Here is a 16405-nt window from a genome sequence, read left to right as displayed (position 1 = left end):
TAGTAGATGCCGATCTTCGTTTCCAGTCCATTTGTTCCTGGAAGTTTGACCCATAGAGACTCTAACTTATTCGTCAGTTGTGGCGTGTTCTCTCCAGTAGATTCAATTCCCTCTTTGACATATATGGCAATGCCCCCATCTTTTTGAGCCACTCTGTCTCTGCGGTATAGTTTGTATCCCGGTAGCACAGTGTCCCAGACGTTTTCCTCAGTCCACCATGTTCCCATGATGCCGATGATGTCAAAGTTATCTTTTTGTGCCATAGCTTCTAATTCACCAATATAGCTCAAATGGTAGCAAAACTCCACCACCATTGGAATACCCTTATGTATTCAATATTTAGTCAAAGTTTCAGGGATCCTCAGTGGCACCACTTGGAGCTCAATAACATTTCATTGCGCCAAGCTTTATGTGTCTACTTGTCATCGGGTCCCGTTATTATATTAATTATCAAATACTATTTTTTACTCTTGCATCATATCAAACATTTTTTTTGAAGTTTATATATTTTATAATCAGTATTTAAAAGCTGTTACTTAGCTTTTTCGTGTGGTCTCTGGCAAGGGGAATGTCATACCGACATGTTTCGCTATAGATAGCTTTATCAAGGAATACCCCCTACGAAAACAGCAAAAGTTACATTAATATAAATACATCCCACTATTGCTCTCCAAGTGATCCACATCCCTTTAAAAATCACCCAGACCGCAAACCTCTTAACCTAATATTAAACCGCCAGCGCATACGACCACTCAGTCCTAAGAGATGGCATCGTCGTCTTCTGCAAACATTATATACAGCCGGCCCCGGGAGCACTGTACTCACGTGAATACGTGGCAACAGCGTCACGGGACCAGAAGCCGGTTTTAAGGTGGAAATACTACATTCATCAGTTTAAATACTAACTCACTTCACAATCTTACTAAAGCCCTCTGCCCAGAACGACCAGCTAAATCAAGGAGCCCCACTCTAGTTCACCATTCAGACCATGGGGTATTACAGTGTTTAAATGGTAAATCCACCGTTGCTCCTTATAATTCAACCTTTCCTCACTGTTACCTCCCTCCCTCCCCATCTCCAGACTCTCTATCACCCGCCACTGAATCTGATCCATACTATGTTGCATGCTTAGAAAATGTTCAACCATAGGAGCTTGGACGTTTTTGGTTTTCAAACGTGATTTGTGCTCATTCAGTCTGATATGTATCGGACGAGAAGTCCGACCCACATATACCAGGCTGCACGAGCACATAATCATATAGACTACATTACAGGACTGGCAATTTGTATCCTGGAAAGATTTTACAATTTTACCCGATTGGGGGTCCCTCCTAGTGGATCCCTTAATAGTAGTGGAACACCATTGGCAGTGTCCACATTCATTATGGTTTCCCATCTTCAAATCCCTATAATTGCCAAGCTTTTGTTGAATCAAGGTCTGTCCAATCGTTTTGCCCTTTTTAAAGGCAAACATAGGGATTTCTTCTAGTACTTGATGGATCTGCAGTTATTGTGTTATTGCATAATAGCTTCTAATTCAACCATCTTATTCCTTAGGCTCCTTGCGTTCATGTACATTCACTTGAGTTTGCGGCCTGTTCCTTTCTTGCATTTCCTTCACTCTTGTGTCCCTTTCAATCTCTCTTGCCTGTGATCCAGTGAGTCTTCCCCTCTATCTTCCTGCACGGTATCCTCTGGGTATACCGGTTCCCGAACCATTGACTCTGTCTCTTGGTCGACTGTCGGCTTTCCCCTTCTTCCTAGTTTAAAAACTTCTCAACTTCTCTCTTGATGTTGCATGCAAGTAGCCTTGTTCCATCTCTGCTGAGGTGGAGTCCGTCCTTCCTGAATAACTTGCTCTTCCCCCAGAACGTCGTCCAGTTGCGCACGAAGTGGAATCCTTCCTCACACCGGCGCCGCATCCACGCATTGACTGCTTGCAGCTCCATCTATCTCTTCTCGTCGGCCCTGGGTACCAGCAGGATCTCCGAGAATGCTATCCTCTGTGTTCTGGTCTTCAGCTTCTTTCCTAGCATCCAGAACTGGTCCTTCAGTATTTCCCTGTTGTAGTTCCTGTTGCTCACGTTGCTCATGGATCACCACCGCCGTATCTTCTTCTTCCATGCTGTCGATGATCCTATTGATATGGCTCACTATGTCTTCTACCTTGGCTCCCGGTAGGCAGGTCATCAGCCGATCCTGTCTTCCTCCCACTATGTGGCTGTCAACTTTTCTGATGATGGAGTCCCCCACAACGATTGCTGTCCTCTCTATGTTCTCTTGATTCTCCAGCCATAGGTTCGTGTCCTTTGTTCCCATCCATTTTCTCTCATCCTGGCATTGGCTTGCCCCGGACTCATCTTCATGTGGGTTCCCTCTGCTATTTCCAGATCTCTCTGCTGTGTCACCCATTTCTTCCTGGTGGTTGTCCGTCAGTTGGTCCATACTCTCTGTAGATGTATCTCGGCAGTTCCACTGTTGCTGGTGATTTTCCACGGCCTCCCTGTATGCCTTCTCTATGAACTTCTCCAGCTCTCGGACTTCTTCCTCGATGGTTTCCTCTGTCTTGATGTTCTCTGCATTTCTGTCTTCCTCCTCCATTGCTTGAAGTGCCTCCAGTTTCAGTATTTAGCCCTCTAGGAGTCTGACTTGTTTCTTTAGGTTCTCCAGTTCTCTGCATCGAGTGCATATGTAAGACCGCCTCCCAAAGGGGAGATAGTTATACATATGGCAGACGGTGCAGAAAACTGGGTAGCTCAACGTCCTGCTTCTGTCTGCTGCTTCCATTGCTGCCCGCTTGCCGGTCTGCTGTGGATGTCTTCTGTGTCTGCTGTGGTTGTCCCCTGCGCCTGCCTGGTTGTGTGCCCTCTGCGCCTGCTGTATCCTCTGCATTTGCCTGGTTGTGTGTCCTCTGCGCCTGCTGCGGTCTCCTTCTGCTCTCTTTTAGTGGTGGCTCGGGCCTTCGATGAGCGCCGAATGGTTGAGCACTGTTGGCCCCTCCCCTTTTAAGGGGTAGCTCCAGATCTGAGCGCTGACGTCAGAGGGGTGGGCGGAGCTACCTCTTGCCGCTGCCCCACTCACCTGCCTTCTCCTGCCCTTCCCTTCTAGCTCTGTTGCTTCTCTTCGTTTGATTTTCTTCCTTCTCTTTCTGCCTCCCAACTTCTCCTGGCTGCTACAGATCAGAAGGTGCTAATATATATTTATTTGCTGTTTTTTTCATATATATATATATCAAGTTTCAAGTTTAATAGTTCATTTGATTAATCGCTTAATCGTAATTCTAAGCGATGTACAATTTAATATATAAATATATATATATATATAATTTTATTTTTTGTAGTTCTTAACTTCTTGACCCCTGATATAGGCTCAGTGGAGCCAAAACATGGCCATTGTGGGGTCAAATTAATTTGTAAGAGTAAAGATTCCTGGGTCAAATCAATTTGCATTAAAAAAAAAAAAAAAGATTCCTTCTTAGGAATAGTTACAACTTTTAGTTTCTCTCACTTCCCTGGTTGAAGCATTGTTGAGACTCCATGTTTTGTGTTTTCCTGAATACTACTGTTCTGCATGCACTCACAGTAACTTGTGTCTTAGAAAAAAATGTTAATTTTGGTTTGTATTCCTTTTATAGCTCCACCAATTATTTGCTTCTGTTTATCAATATAACTCCTTGTGTTTAATACTACAGCTGAGCTGCACTCTGGAGAGTGACTTTTATTACTGAAAACTAAGCCTCTTGGAATGATAGCAGACATGGGCTTCCTCTCTGGAGCCTCGGCTGGCATTAAGGCCGTTCCTCTTTCTGTTATATTAATCAGCAATCTGCCAGATAGTTGCAGACTATTTGAATTGCTATTTATTCGTGTATTTATTGGGTTTTATTAACTGTCTCTTTGAAGAGATACACCCATGGCGATGTTCATACAACAGGTGTAGCTTGACATGAATGTACATTGTATTAACTGCATAAAAATAGTAAATTGACCAAATATAAGCATAAAATACAATCAATGAGGTAAACTTGAAATTAGGCAAACTAAGGGCTTCTTTTACTAAGGTGTACTAGCGGTTTTAGCGCTATAATGCCACGCGCACTAGACGCTAATGCCTCCATAGAGCTTGCGTTAGTATTTTTTGTTTAGTGCGTGGTTTGTGTGCGCTTATCTTCAGCACGCGCTAAAAATGCTAGCGCACCTTAGTAAAAGGAGACCTAAATCTTAGTAATATCTACTGAAAAAGAGCTTACCAGGGTAAGTACATAATCTCCTATTAGTGATACTTGTATTTATTTACTTATGTCCCTTTTTTCTCTTTTGTGTAGGGTTTGTTTGCCATCTGTGGTCTGTTGACTGGCTGCTATTTCTGCTGCTGCCTCTGCTGCTGCTGCAACTGTTGCTTTGGAAAATGCAAACCCAAAGCCCCGGGAGATGATGATTGCTACGTGTCCCCAGAGGATTTAGAGGAAGAAATCAGGACAGATATGGAAAGAGGTGCTGTAAAACAAAAAAACAAATGTCCAACATATTCAGTTAAAACAACCACCAAAAACCAAAACAAAACCATATAGAAGAGCTGATTGATTCTGATAGCAGGATGGGGTGGGAGCCTCTCTTTCAGAGGCTAGATGTCCACTGGTCATGTCAAGAAAGCACAAAGCACATCTTTGTGGTAGATCATGTTTTTGTTCTTTGGCAGTAAATATGGGATTTCTGATCTGCTTATGGGAGGTGAGAATGACTTGCTCTATGAAATAACCTTCTATAAGCAGTGCATGATTGTACTAACAGGGTTACTTTGGTGCCAGGATAATCATAAGGACATAAGAATAGCCTTACTAGGTCAGACCAATGGTCCATCTAGCTTAGTAGCCTGACCTCACGGTGGCCAATCCAAGTCACCTGGCCAAAACTCAAAGCTTAGCAACATTGCATGCTACCGATCCAGGGCAAGCAGTGGCTTCCCCATATCTGTCTCAATAACAGACTGGACGTTTCCTCCAGGAAACTGTCCAAACCTTTCTTAAAACCAGCTATGCTCTCCGCTCTCACCACAACCTCTGGCAATGTGTTCCAGAGCTTAACTATTCTCTGAGTGAAAAAATATTTCCTCCTATTGGGTTTAAAAGTATTTCCCTGTAACTTTATTGAGTGTCCCTTAGTCTTTGTAAGTTTTGACAGAGTGAAAAATGGATCCGCTTGTACCCATTCTATTCCACTCAGGATTTTGTAACTTCAATCATATCTCACCCATTCAGTGAGGGTGAGCTGCTAAAAAACACAGGAGCAGCATAAGGTGAAAATAGGATTTGGGTGGGAAGATCAGAAGTGAATTTAATGTTGATGCCCTGTGGATTTAGCTGCCACCTTCACCACTGCTGCTTCCTTTTATTTGTGCAAGCTAATGTCTCTTGCATGGCTGATTCCGGTGCTGACGCCAATGCTGCTGCTTCCATCTTATGTGCTGGATTGCTGCCCAAATCTCTGTTCAGTCAAATGTAGAGTAGCCAGAGATTTTGGGGTGGTATTCTCCAGAAAAGCTGGAGATGTAATTGGAATCTTGGAGTTTTGAATGACAACCAGAGGGTTTTCAGGTATGGAAAGGAACCAGTTATAGATTTTGGGATTTATTTTTTTGATGGGGAGGGGGAGGGTCAGACCAGGCCAGGGTCACTCTGGCAGTAGCAAAGAGTAGCAAATGAGTTCAGTAGTAATAAGTCCAGTCCAAGCTGGAGTATAAGCAAGTATTATTTTATTTATTTATTTAACTTTACGCCACAAATCACAGCTCTAACTTCTTATGATTTAAAAATATATCAAAAAGTAATTGTAAAGTGCTCAGAGCACTTTACAATTACTTTTTGATATATTTTTAAATCATAAGAAGTTTATATCCCACATATCACAAAAATCTATGTGGATTACAATATACACACAAATGAGTTAATAGACAAACAACATAAAATAACTTCATTCTCCAAATAAATTACAATCACTAAAATAATTTAGATTATAGTACAAAATTTAAAACAAAACTAAAATTTTAAATACACAAACCACCATTTCCCCTTCATATATTTCCAAAAGCTTCCTGAAAAAAAGTAAGCCTTCAAAGACTTATGAAAAGATAGGAACACTGAAATCTGATGAATATTATCAGGTAGTATATTCTACATTTGTGGACCTAGTACACTAAAGACCCTAGCACAAATTGAGGATTTGACAATAGACCACAATGAAGGAACTTCCAACAAATGCTGTGACTCAGACTGTAGTGTACGTGTGGGCACATATTGTACTTTTGAATTAGAGATTGCTTTCGGCAATGTTTATTGGAAACTTCTATACTGCTATTAATGACTGGAGAGTCAATTCAGAGTGGTTTGCATGAGCTTCAGTAAAGGTGTTACAATACATGAGTTAAATATAAGTATATCTTACCTATTTATACCATCTGTGTACATATACTATTATTATAGTTTCTGTATATCATATATTCATCATAAGAACATAAGAATTGCCGCTGCTGGGTCAGACCGGTGGTCCACCGTGCCCAGCAGTCTGCTCACGTGGCGGCCCTCTAACAAAGACCAGCACCCTAACTGAGACTAGCCCTACCTGCGTTCGTTCTGGTTCAGCAGGAACTTGTCTATCTTTGTCTTGAATCCCTGGAGGGTGTTCTCCCCTATAGCAGACTCCGGAAGAGTGTTCCAGTTTTCTACCACTCTGGGTGAAAAAGAACTTTCTTATGTTCATACGGAATCTATCCCCTTTCAATTTTAGAGAGTGCCCTCTCGTTCTCCCTACCTTGGAGAGGGTGAACAACCTGTCCTTATCTACCAAGTCTATTCCCTTCAGTACCTTGAATGTTTCGATCATGTCCCCTCTCAATCTCCTCTTTCTTTGTATTATTTATGAGTTCACCCTTTCATGTTCCAAGTAGGTAGTAGCCTGCTGTTTCCTCCATGTTGCTATTCCCATTCCCCTAATTGTTTCTTTATTTGTTAAAGCGTTCTGTGAAGAGTATTGTCTTTATTCCTTTCTTGAACTTTTTGGTGTCCTTTTCTAGTTTTACTTCCCTCGGAAGGGAGTTCCACCACATTGGAACCATCACTGAGAACATTCTTTTCCTGATGCTTTTGTATTTGATGTCTCTGAAGGAGGGTATTTCCAAAAGCTATTCTAGGCTCGAGCATAGGGCGCGAATTGGTTTAAGGTTGTCTATTCTTGGTTTAAGGTTTATGCTGTATGGCTGTAAACACTTAACACCAGACTCTTGAACTGAATTCTCCAAGAAACTGGAAGCCAATGTAACTTGACCAACAAAGGAGTTACATGTTCATTACGAGGAATGCCTCCAATTACTCTCGCTGCCACATTCTGTACTATTTGCAACACCCTCAATGCCTTTTTAGGCAGTCCACAAAAAAGAGTATTACAATAATCCAAATGATGTAACACAAAACATTGCATAACCTGTCGAAAATTTTCCTGAGACAGTAACTTACGTAGCCTCAGTACTAGAAGAATCTTAAAGAAGAGGCAATATAGTAGCATAGTAGATGACGGCAGATAAAAACCCGAATGGTTCATCCCGTCTGCCCAACCTGATTCAGTCTAAAAATTTGTTGTTGGTTTTTTTTCTTAGCTATTTCTGGGAAAGAATTCAAAGCTCTGTCCAATAATGTTCTTAGGTTCCAACTACTGAAGTCTCTGTCAAAGCTCACTCCAACCCATCTATACCATCCCAGCCATTGAAGCCCTCCCCAGCCCATCTGCAACCAAACGACCATATACAGACACAGACTGGGCAAATCTGCCCAGTACTGGCCTTAGTTCTTCAATATTTACTATTCTTTTTTGATTCTAGATCCTCTGTGTTCATCTCACGTGTTTTTGAAATCTGTCACCGTTTTCATCTCCACCACCTCTCTCGGGAGCACATTCCAGGCATCCACCACCCTCTCCGTAAAGAAGAATTTCCTTACATTGCTCTTGAGTCTACCACCTCCTCAACCTCAAATTATATCGTCTGGTTTTACCATTTTTCTTTCTCTGGAAAAGATTTTGTTCTATGTTAATACCTTTCAAGTATTTGAACATATTAATTATGTGTTCCCTGTCCCTTCTTTCCTCTAAGGTATACATATTCAGGGCTTCCAGTCTCTCCTCATAAGTCTTTGGGCACAAACCTCCTATCATTTTCATAGCTCTCCTCTGGACCGCTTCAAGTCTTCTCCAAGTGGGGCCTCACCAACGACCTGTACAGGGGCATCAACACCTTCATTCTTCTACTTGTTACGCCTCTCTTTATATAGCCCAGCATCCTTCTGGCAGCAGCCACTGCCTTGTCGCACTGTTTTTTCACCTTAAGATCTTCGGATACTATCACTCCAAGGTCCCTCTCCCCATCTGTGCATATCAGCCTTTCGCCTCCCGGCAAATACGGCTCCTTCTTCGAAAAGGCAAAGAGGAATCTAGTAATACCGTTGGCTCTCAACTTTGCGGAGTTTTGGTTGTATTTCAACATTTAAAATAGAATAAAATAAAAAATTATACAAATACATATTTATAGAAAAAGAATTTGGAGGAATGGACGGAGGAGGGGTTTTTTTAATGCCGATAAGGTAGCTCTGTTTGAAAGCCTGGGTGCATGCGTGAGTCTGAGGCTTTTTCCTCCTCCTTTAGAAAATCCTCACATATCTTTAGTGATTTGTGGATTCCTCAGTATCTACTCTGGTAATGAGTTGTGAGCTAACTAATGCTTAGATTACTTCTTACATAGGAAGAGTGATAGTGATTTTTTCAAGGGTGGTGGAGATTTGAATCTAGTAATACCCCCAGACTTGTAATCTCTCGCTGTACTGGAATTGATCAAGTCATTCTCTTTACAAAACACTTCTATGTGTTTATCATTTAATGAGTTTAATATACCACTTTAGTTGTCAGACAAATCAAATCGGTTAGCAATAAAAATATTTAAAGGATAAAAGTAGAACTCCATAAAACAATAGGAAAGTAACATTAATTCATGAGTGAATACGGAGTCAGATTCTTAGCTCTGAGAATTGGGCCAGATAAGTGTAAAATTATCAGGAACAGTTTCTTGGCTCACAGCAACCTTTTATAAGGCTAATGATCTTATTAAGTTCCTTGAGGGCTTGATAATCAAACCTGGCATGGAGCGCATTGAGAGTTTTAGCCTAGTAGCCAGAGCATTGTCTGCTTTTCTGAGCAGCCCCTTGTTCAAACCCTACTAGTTGCTATTCTTGATGGTGACTGGATATCACTAGCTGGGTTTATAGCTTCAATTGTAACCTGTCCTGTATTTAACTGTGAATGTCATTTGTAACCCGTTCTGAGCTCCCAGGAGAATGGGATAGAAATCCAAATAAATAAAAATGTATTCTCTCCCCATCACAAAATCAATGGCATAGAATATGCATTGAAATAAAATGTTTTATCCTCATGTTGAAAACAGTAAGATTCTTGTAGCTGTTAAATGCTTCAGTATTTTTGTGTAGCATTAATTTGCCCAATTAATATTACATTACATTAGTGATTTTTATTCCGCCATTACCTTGCGGTTCAAGGCGGATTACAGAAGAGGATTTCTGGACATGTCCAGAGGTGTTATAGAGTAGAGCAGGTTGCTTCAGAGGTTTGAAATGTTTCATACAGTGTTAGTTAGTCTTCATGGATTTTGTGAAAAGCAGGGCAAGCTATTTTTAAGTAATTTTTTTAGACCTGTTTGTGAATGAAGGAGATAGGATCAGATGCTGGGAGGCCAAAAGGCACTACAGATCTACTCACTCACTTTCATCCAATGTCAATTCATGCCAGAAGCCTTAAAATCTAACCAAAGGTTTACTTAAACTTGGATGATTGCAGGAAACCCAAAGAAATAATTTCAGCACTTTCTATTTACAGTCATTAGTAGAATAAAGGTAATATCCCAAACTTCCAGTCTTTTAGGGCTCCTTTTACGAAGGCGCGGTAGCGGTTTAACGCGCGTAATACCGCACGCTAAACTGCCGGCTGCGCTAGCCGTTACTGCCTCTTCTTGAGCAGGCGGTAGTTTTTTTGGCTAGTGCGGGGGTTAGCGCGTGATTAAAAGTCACGCGCGCTAAAGTCGCTAACGCGGCTTCGTGAAAGGAGCCGTTAGTATTTATTTGCCTGAACCCTCTATCTTGATAGAGGTTTATAGCACCTTTACAGCTGTTGTTTCTCAAACCTTATTCACAGAGGGGGCTGGTTTGTAGTAGATCATCCTCATGGAGCTGGGCACTATGGCCCGGATTCTGTAAACTGCGTCCCGATTGTAGGCAGCTATAGGCATCCTACAGCTGTCTAACCAGCCAATCGGGACACACGTTTAAAAAAAAAAAATGCTCCCTAGGCAGGCTGCCTATATTGAAGTCGCTTCTGGGAGCCTAGGGAGCCCCGCAAAACCACCTAAGCTCACCTAAGGCTAGGCATAGCCTTAGGCGAACCTAGGCAGCTGTACGTGTCTCCCTAGGCCAGTGGGAGACGCGTACAATGTAGGCCACCAAAATGCTGGCCTACATTGTAAGTAGACGCGGCCTCTACATATATCGCGGCAAGGGATCTCCCTGCCACGATAAATATAGCGGCTGTGGCTGTGGCTGCCAGTCCCCCCACCCCCCTGAACAATCGTGGCAGAAGGGAGCCCAACCCCTCCTGCCCGAAGACAGCCCCTCCCATATAGATCACGGCAGGAAGGGGCCAATCCCCTCCTGCCAGAACACCCCTCACCCCCCACATAGATCATGGCAGGAAGGGGCCCAACCCCTCCTGCCCGAAGACCGCCCAACCCCTACGAAGATCGCCGGCAGGAGGGTGCCCAATCACTCCTGCTGGATCCCCAACAACAAAACCCCCCACTCCTCCCTGAAGAACACCAGAAGGAGGGTGCCCAATCCCTCTTGCCGGACCCCCCTCAATGAAACCCCCCACCCCTCCCCAAAGATTGCTGGTAGGAGGGGGCCAAATCCCTCCTGCTGGATCCCCCCCTTCCCGGACCCCCCAGCACACCCCACAACCCACCTCCCCGGAAACCCCTCCCCCCCCCGGCTTACCTTGAAAGTTGGCCGGATGGACGGGTCTTTTTGGTGTGTCTATTTGTATATGTGTATGTGTGTGTAGGTGAGAGTGAGAGAGAGCTGGGGGGACACTAGACTTCCATAGCAGTTTTTTTCTTAAATATTAAGAGAGGGATTGGGTAAGGAGGGTGTGTTGCTCATTTGATTATGGAGTGGGTGCTACAAGACACCAGAGATATATTTTGGGAGTGGTAGTAAGAGGTCTCTGGTTGAGGGGTAGGTTTAAGGGGCTGATGCATTCTGCGGTATGCTTGTGGGTTTTGTATTATTTCAGCCCTTCCAATCACCACTCAGACACTGACAGGATAATAATAATAATAATAACTTTATTCTTCTATACCACCATAGTCGTGTGACTTCTAGGCGGTTCACATTGAAGAGAGCTGGACAGTCAGCGAGTTACAATATGCAGATAGTCAGTGAATTACAGTATGCAGAATCTTAAAAAGCAGCGAATTACAATATACAGATTGTTAAAAATTTCAGACTTATACACAGCGAATTACAATATACAGATTGTTAAAACTTGTTAAAAATTTCAGACTTATACGCAAGAGTGGACATATTAGAAATAATAGAATTTGATTTAGTGATTGGTGTAGATACTTTTTAGGTGATATTTCTGTCGAATAAGGCAGTTTTTATGGCTTTTCTAAAGGCGTCATAGGATGATGACATTTGCTGATAAGCCACAGATTACTGCCACAATTTTAATGTAACAGTATTTTGCATGCTCATTGAATATAATATATTGTGGTATTTTTTCTTTCTTTATTTGCAGTAATTCTATAATAGAGTACAAGCTCTACAGCAAAGCTTTCTGCATGGCCCTCTCAGGCAGGAGGGCAGCTCATTCTCTGGAAACGGAGCTTTCTAAGTCAGAAGTTCACACTCTTAAAACTGGCAGAAGCACTAGAGGCCTCTGCTGCAGTGGCATACCAAGGGGGGAGCTGGGGGGGGGGGGGTCCACCACAGATGCAAGCCATGAGGGGGGTGTTCCCGGCCTGGGAGTCATGGTCCGGGAACTGCCCTTCTCACAGCCTGGTGCCAAGGCTCTGGATAGTCCCCATGGCCCAGCATATTCCCAGCCTTCTTTCCTCTCCGATGGCCCTTTACCTTCTGTAAAGCTGAAGAATCTGCCGGCCTCCGCAGTGATTCAGCTACGTCGCCCGCAGCTCCCCTTTATGCTTTCCGTGTCTGCCAATGATGCAACTTCCTGTTTCCGCCCAGGTGGATTGCGGCAGAGGCAGACATGGTAATCAAGAAGGGGAGCCGCGGGCGACGTAGCTGAATCACTGCCGAGACCGGCAGTTTTTTCAGCTTCATGGAAGGTAAAGGGCCATCGGACAGGAGAGAAGGCTGGGAACATGCTGGGCCACGGGGACTATCCAGAGCCTTGGCACTGAGCCGTAAGAAGGGAAGTTCCCAGACCATGACTCCCAGGCCGGGAACACCCCCCTCATGGCTTGCACATGGGGGAACATTACTAAAAATATTTTTTTTTTACATTGGGGGGGGTGTCAAAAATGATGGCAGGGGTGTCAAAAAACAATGGGCCCCGAGTGTCACATACCCTAGGTACAATATGTAAAATAATAAACACTTTCAATAGTGGTTGATGCTGTAATGTCATATAATATGATATAAGAACAGCATAGGCTATTAAATGACTCAAAAATGAAGGAAAAAGCCTCAGAAAAGGGCCCTCCCACCTCCACCAGAGTGGTTTGTTAAAGGTGGCCGAGTGGTCACCTCATTGGCAAAAAACCTTCAATGTGAATCAAAGCCTTATGCTGTACTTCACTAATGAAAAATAAAAGATAGAAGAAAATTTTTCAACTTATCTTCAGCTGATCGGTACACCAACGGTGGCCAGCGTTTCACAAATATGCTGCCTCAGGGTGTATCCCGACCGATCAGACTAGGTACGCCACTTCTCTGCTGTGCAATTTCTAACAATTTTTTAGACTTTGACCAATGGCTGTAGCCTACATTGCTTTGTTAGGTAGCTAATTACCTTATTCAGAGCAGAGATTCATTATACCTCTGTCTGATTTGTTGTGCAGTGCTTTGCTTTAGGGCACTGTCTTAAAAGCCAAAATAAATCAATAATAAATAAATGCATTCACTTAGATTAAATAAAATAAATAAATCGTTAATAATCATGGCAAGCTATTTACTTTTTACACTAGGCCAGATGTTGATTTAATTTCCTTTCACTGCTTATTTACTTTTTAATATAGAATATTTTGAAAGCTAAATTTGAAGAGCTGAATTTTTTTTCAGCTAAATCGACTGCACTACTTTATCTAACTGGAAGCTTCCTGCAATAAATATTTCTATGCTGCCAAGCTGTTCTCTCCTTAATTAGGCCTGTTTCCTACATCCAAAAATATTTACATTTTTTTTATTTCCAGATGGAGATAGTCCAATTGTACTTCAGCCGACCAACGCAAGTGAGAAAACCCAACTAATTGGAGAGAATCATCGTAGCTATCACACAGACAATTAATCACCATATCAAGTTTTCTCTGCACTTATGGACATGCAATGGAACAGTTTTCAGAAGCAAAATCAGAAGTGTAATTCTAGTTTCTTGGGTTTTAGTTTTCGGTTATCAACACTAACAGGTAGCATTTTGGTAGAGAGTGAGGAACAGAAAAATGTCAGTATTAATGTTGTGCACTAGGCTTGTGGAGAAAAGTCCAAAAATCACAAACAGTAATTGGTTTTGCTAACCACCCACATTCCTGGCATTCTCCTCCGTAGGTTATGATTGCTGATAATGACAGTACAACTTTGGAAAAGAGAGGTAAAAATGAGAGCGCTCAGTATCAGCAAAATTTGGGGCCCTTTTACTAAAGCTTAGCATGGGCTAACGAACTTTAGTATGCGCTAAAAGTGACGCATGTCCCATAGGTATAAAATAAGATGAATAGCATTTAGCACAAGCTAGTGTCCATTAGTGCATGCTAAACTTTAGTAAAAGGGCCCCTTTGCCAGCTTTACCTTTTATAAATGCTGCCAATGGGCAACTAATCAAATTATAGGCAGATTTCTGATTACCAATCTGATCTTTAGCCCATTTCTGCTAACTTGACCACCATTATCTTTAAAGGATGTATGGATTTATGTGTGCGGGTGGGGGAGGGAGAGAAGGGGGTTTTCACAGCATAGAACTGAGCCTTTTACATTTTTTTTTTTAAATGCTTGAAGACTTGCTAGTGTCCCTTGCTTTCACTGGATGATTTGTTTACAGTTCTTGCTCTCAGCCAGTCAGTTCCTAACTTCCAATATGATTGCAGAACATGCAACCATTTCTGCATTGCTGCTGGACCAGACAATGGATGCTCCTAATAGAAATAGGGTGCTTTCTTCCAGACAATTTGCTCACAGTGTATTTGATTCTTAGACACACTATCAAGGTACTCAGGTACATATGCTGCACCCTATTTTATAAGGACAACATATGTGTCTATAAGCCTTTACAAAATTGCCGCCCCAAAAGCCCCTGTCCAGTTACACTTGTTCCAAGGCAAGAGTCATTTTCTGTATGCAAATGCCAGTAACAACAGGCACATATGTGACATAAAAGAGGCATTTCCAGCAGATATACACATATGCGTATACCCTTGGTGCACATGCATCTAAACCCCCTCTTTTGCTAAAGCTGACAGCGTGGGCCAGCGCAGTGAATGCTCCAATGCCCAAAGGAATTGAAAGGGCGTCAGAGCATTTGTTGCATGGTACTCGTCTACGTGGCTTTGTAAAAGGGGGCCTTAATTAGCTAACAAGCCATTAACTAACAATTAATTATTACAGTTACCGGTAATTGGTAATAATTGGGATTTGTGTGCGCATCTGCCTGCAAACTATTCTACAACCCCGAGCACCTAAATATCCTAGCGCGCCACTCAAAAAGGCTTATGGCCAGGGAAAGGTTAGGGACATTCAGAAAAGTTTCACTTGGGGTTTTAGAATAGCCTAGTTTTCGTCAGCATATACACCAGGTTTCAGCTGGCATAAATACCGTCGCCCAGTGTTTGGCCCAGGAATCAGCTTTAAGCGCTATTCTATAAATGGCACTCAACCCAGAGCAGTCTGTATAGAATAGCGCTCTGTGCTGATTTTTTTTGGCACTGATTTTACTGCGCTATTTATGGAATTCCTTGCATACTGCGTAAAAGCGCACGCTGTCTTTAAGTGCACTTGCTTTTCATACGCATATAACCCCATGCAATTTCATAAAAGTCTACTTGAGAGTGCAACTTGCAGTCCTAAACGCTCATGTTCTAATGAAAATTCCCCCTGTCATATACACACAGCATATTTTCATAGCTAACATGCTGTTCTCTCAAGAGTCTACATGTAAGTATACTGAATATGATTACCTGTATTTCGCAGAAGAGTAATGTTCGCAGTCCAGTGTCTATATTGCTGAATATTTCCATCTGTAATTTCATTTTCAGCTACAAACAACAACTAGAGATGATTCACCCCTGACACTTCTCCAAAAAACAAATATCAGCTAATATGTTATGTTTTCTTGAATATTGAAAAGGAGGACAATTTTCAAAGTGTTATAGGTGGGTTAAAACACTTTGGTAAAATGTCCCTCCCTCAGTACAGCGGCTAAAATTCTACACATGCTTTTGACCACATTGGGAGGGGCTAAGAGTAGCCTTACCATTTAGCTCCAGTAAAAGGAGGACGGATTGAGACATCCGAGCTTTACTTTCAGTGAAAGCAATGGAAGTAAAACCTGGATGTTTTAATCCATCCTCCATTTTCTGGAGTCATATGGTAACCCTAGCTAAGAGTATATTCCTTGGGTATGTTATTACTGCTATTGCTACTACGGTACTACTTTTTATCGCTGAAAGGCATATGCAATGCTGTACATTTTGACATTATAGACTGTCCCTGCTCAGAAAAGCTTACAATCTAACTTGGACGGACAGACATGGGTTGGGATGCAGAAGTTAGGATGCAGGAGTTAGGAGGAGTTGAAAGCACTCTCAAAGAGGTGGGCTTTTAATTGGGCCTTGAACACTGCCATTTTAATTTTAAAAAAAAAATGTAAATCCATGTTAGAACTATTTAACGCATGCTAATCAACTTAATGCATGTTAATTCATGGCTAACATGCATTTTAGCACATTCTCCAATTTTTAAGATGGGGGAATGACTTTTTTTTAAATATAGGTGCATAGTTTTTCACCAACATTCCACTCACTGGAAAAGCAGTAGGATATGTCTATATGTTCTCGCATTCATGACCCT

General features: G+C 42.2%; 1 protein-coding gene across 2 annotated transcripts in view; it reads left to right on the top strand.

Moving 5' to 3' along the window:
• The window catches only part of DNAJC5B (DnaJ heat shock protein family (Hsp40) member C5 beta), a 61115-nt gene extending 47458 nt beyond the window's left edge, over nt 1–13657 (top strand). For both annotated transcript variants that reach the window (XM_033934694.1, XM_033934693.1), the window contains 2 exons: nt 4325–4493; nt 13540–13657. In XM_033934694.1, coding sequence (XP_033790585.1) covers nt 4325–4493; nt 13540–13634 — 264 coding nt within the window. In that variant the 3' untranslated portion in view covers nt 13635–13657. The remainder of the gene's footprint in view (nt 1–4324; nt 4494–13539) is intronic.
• Nucleotides 13658–16405: the final 2748 nt, after the last annotated feature.

This window comes from Geotrypetes seraphini, chromosome 2 (assembly GCF_902459505.1).
Source record: "Geotrypetes seraphini chromosome 2, aGeoSer1.1, whole genome shotgun sequence".
Taxonomy (NCBI): Eukaryota; Metazoa; Chordata; class Amphibia; order Gymnophiona; family Dermophiidae; genus Geotrypetes; species Geotrypetes seraphini.
Note: the sequence above shows the minus strand (reverse complement) of the source record. Positions and strands in the feature narration are given on the sequence as shown.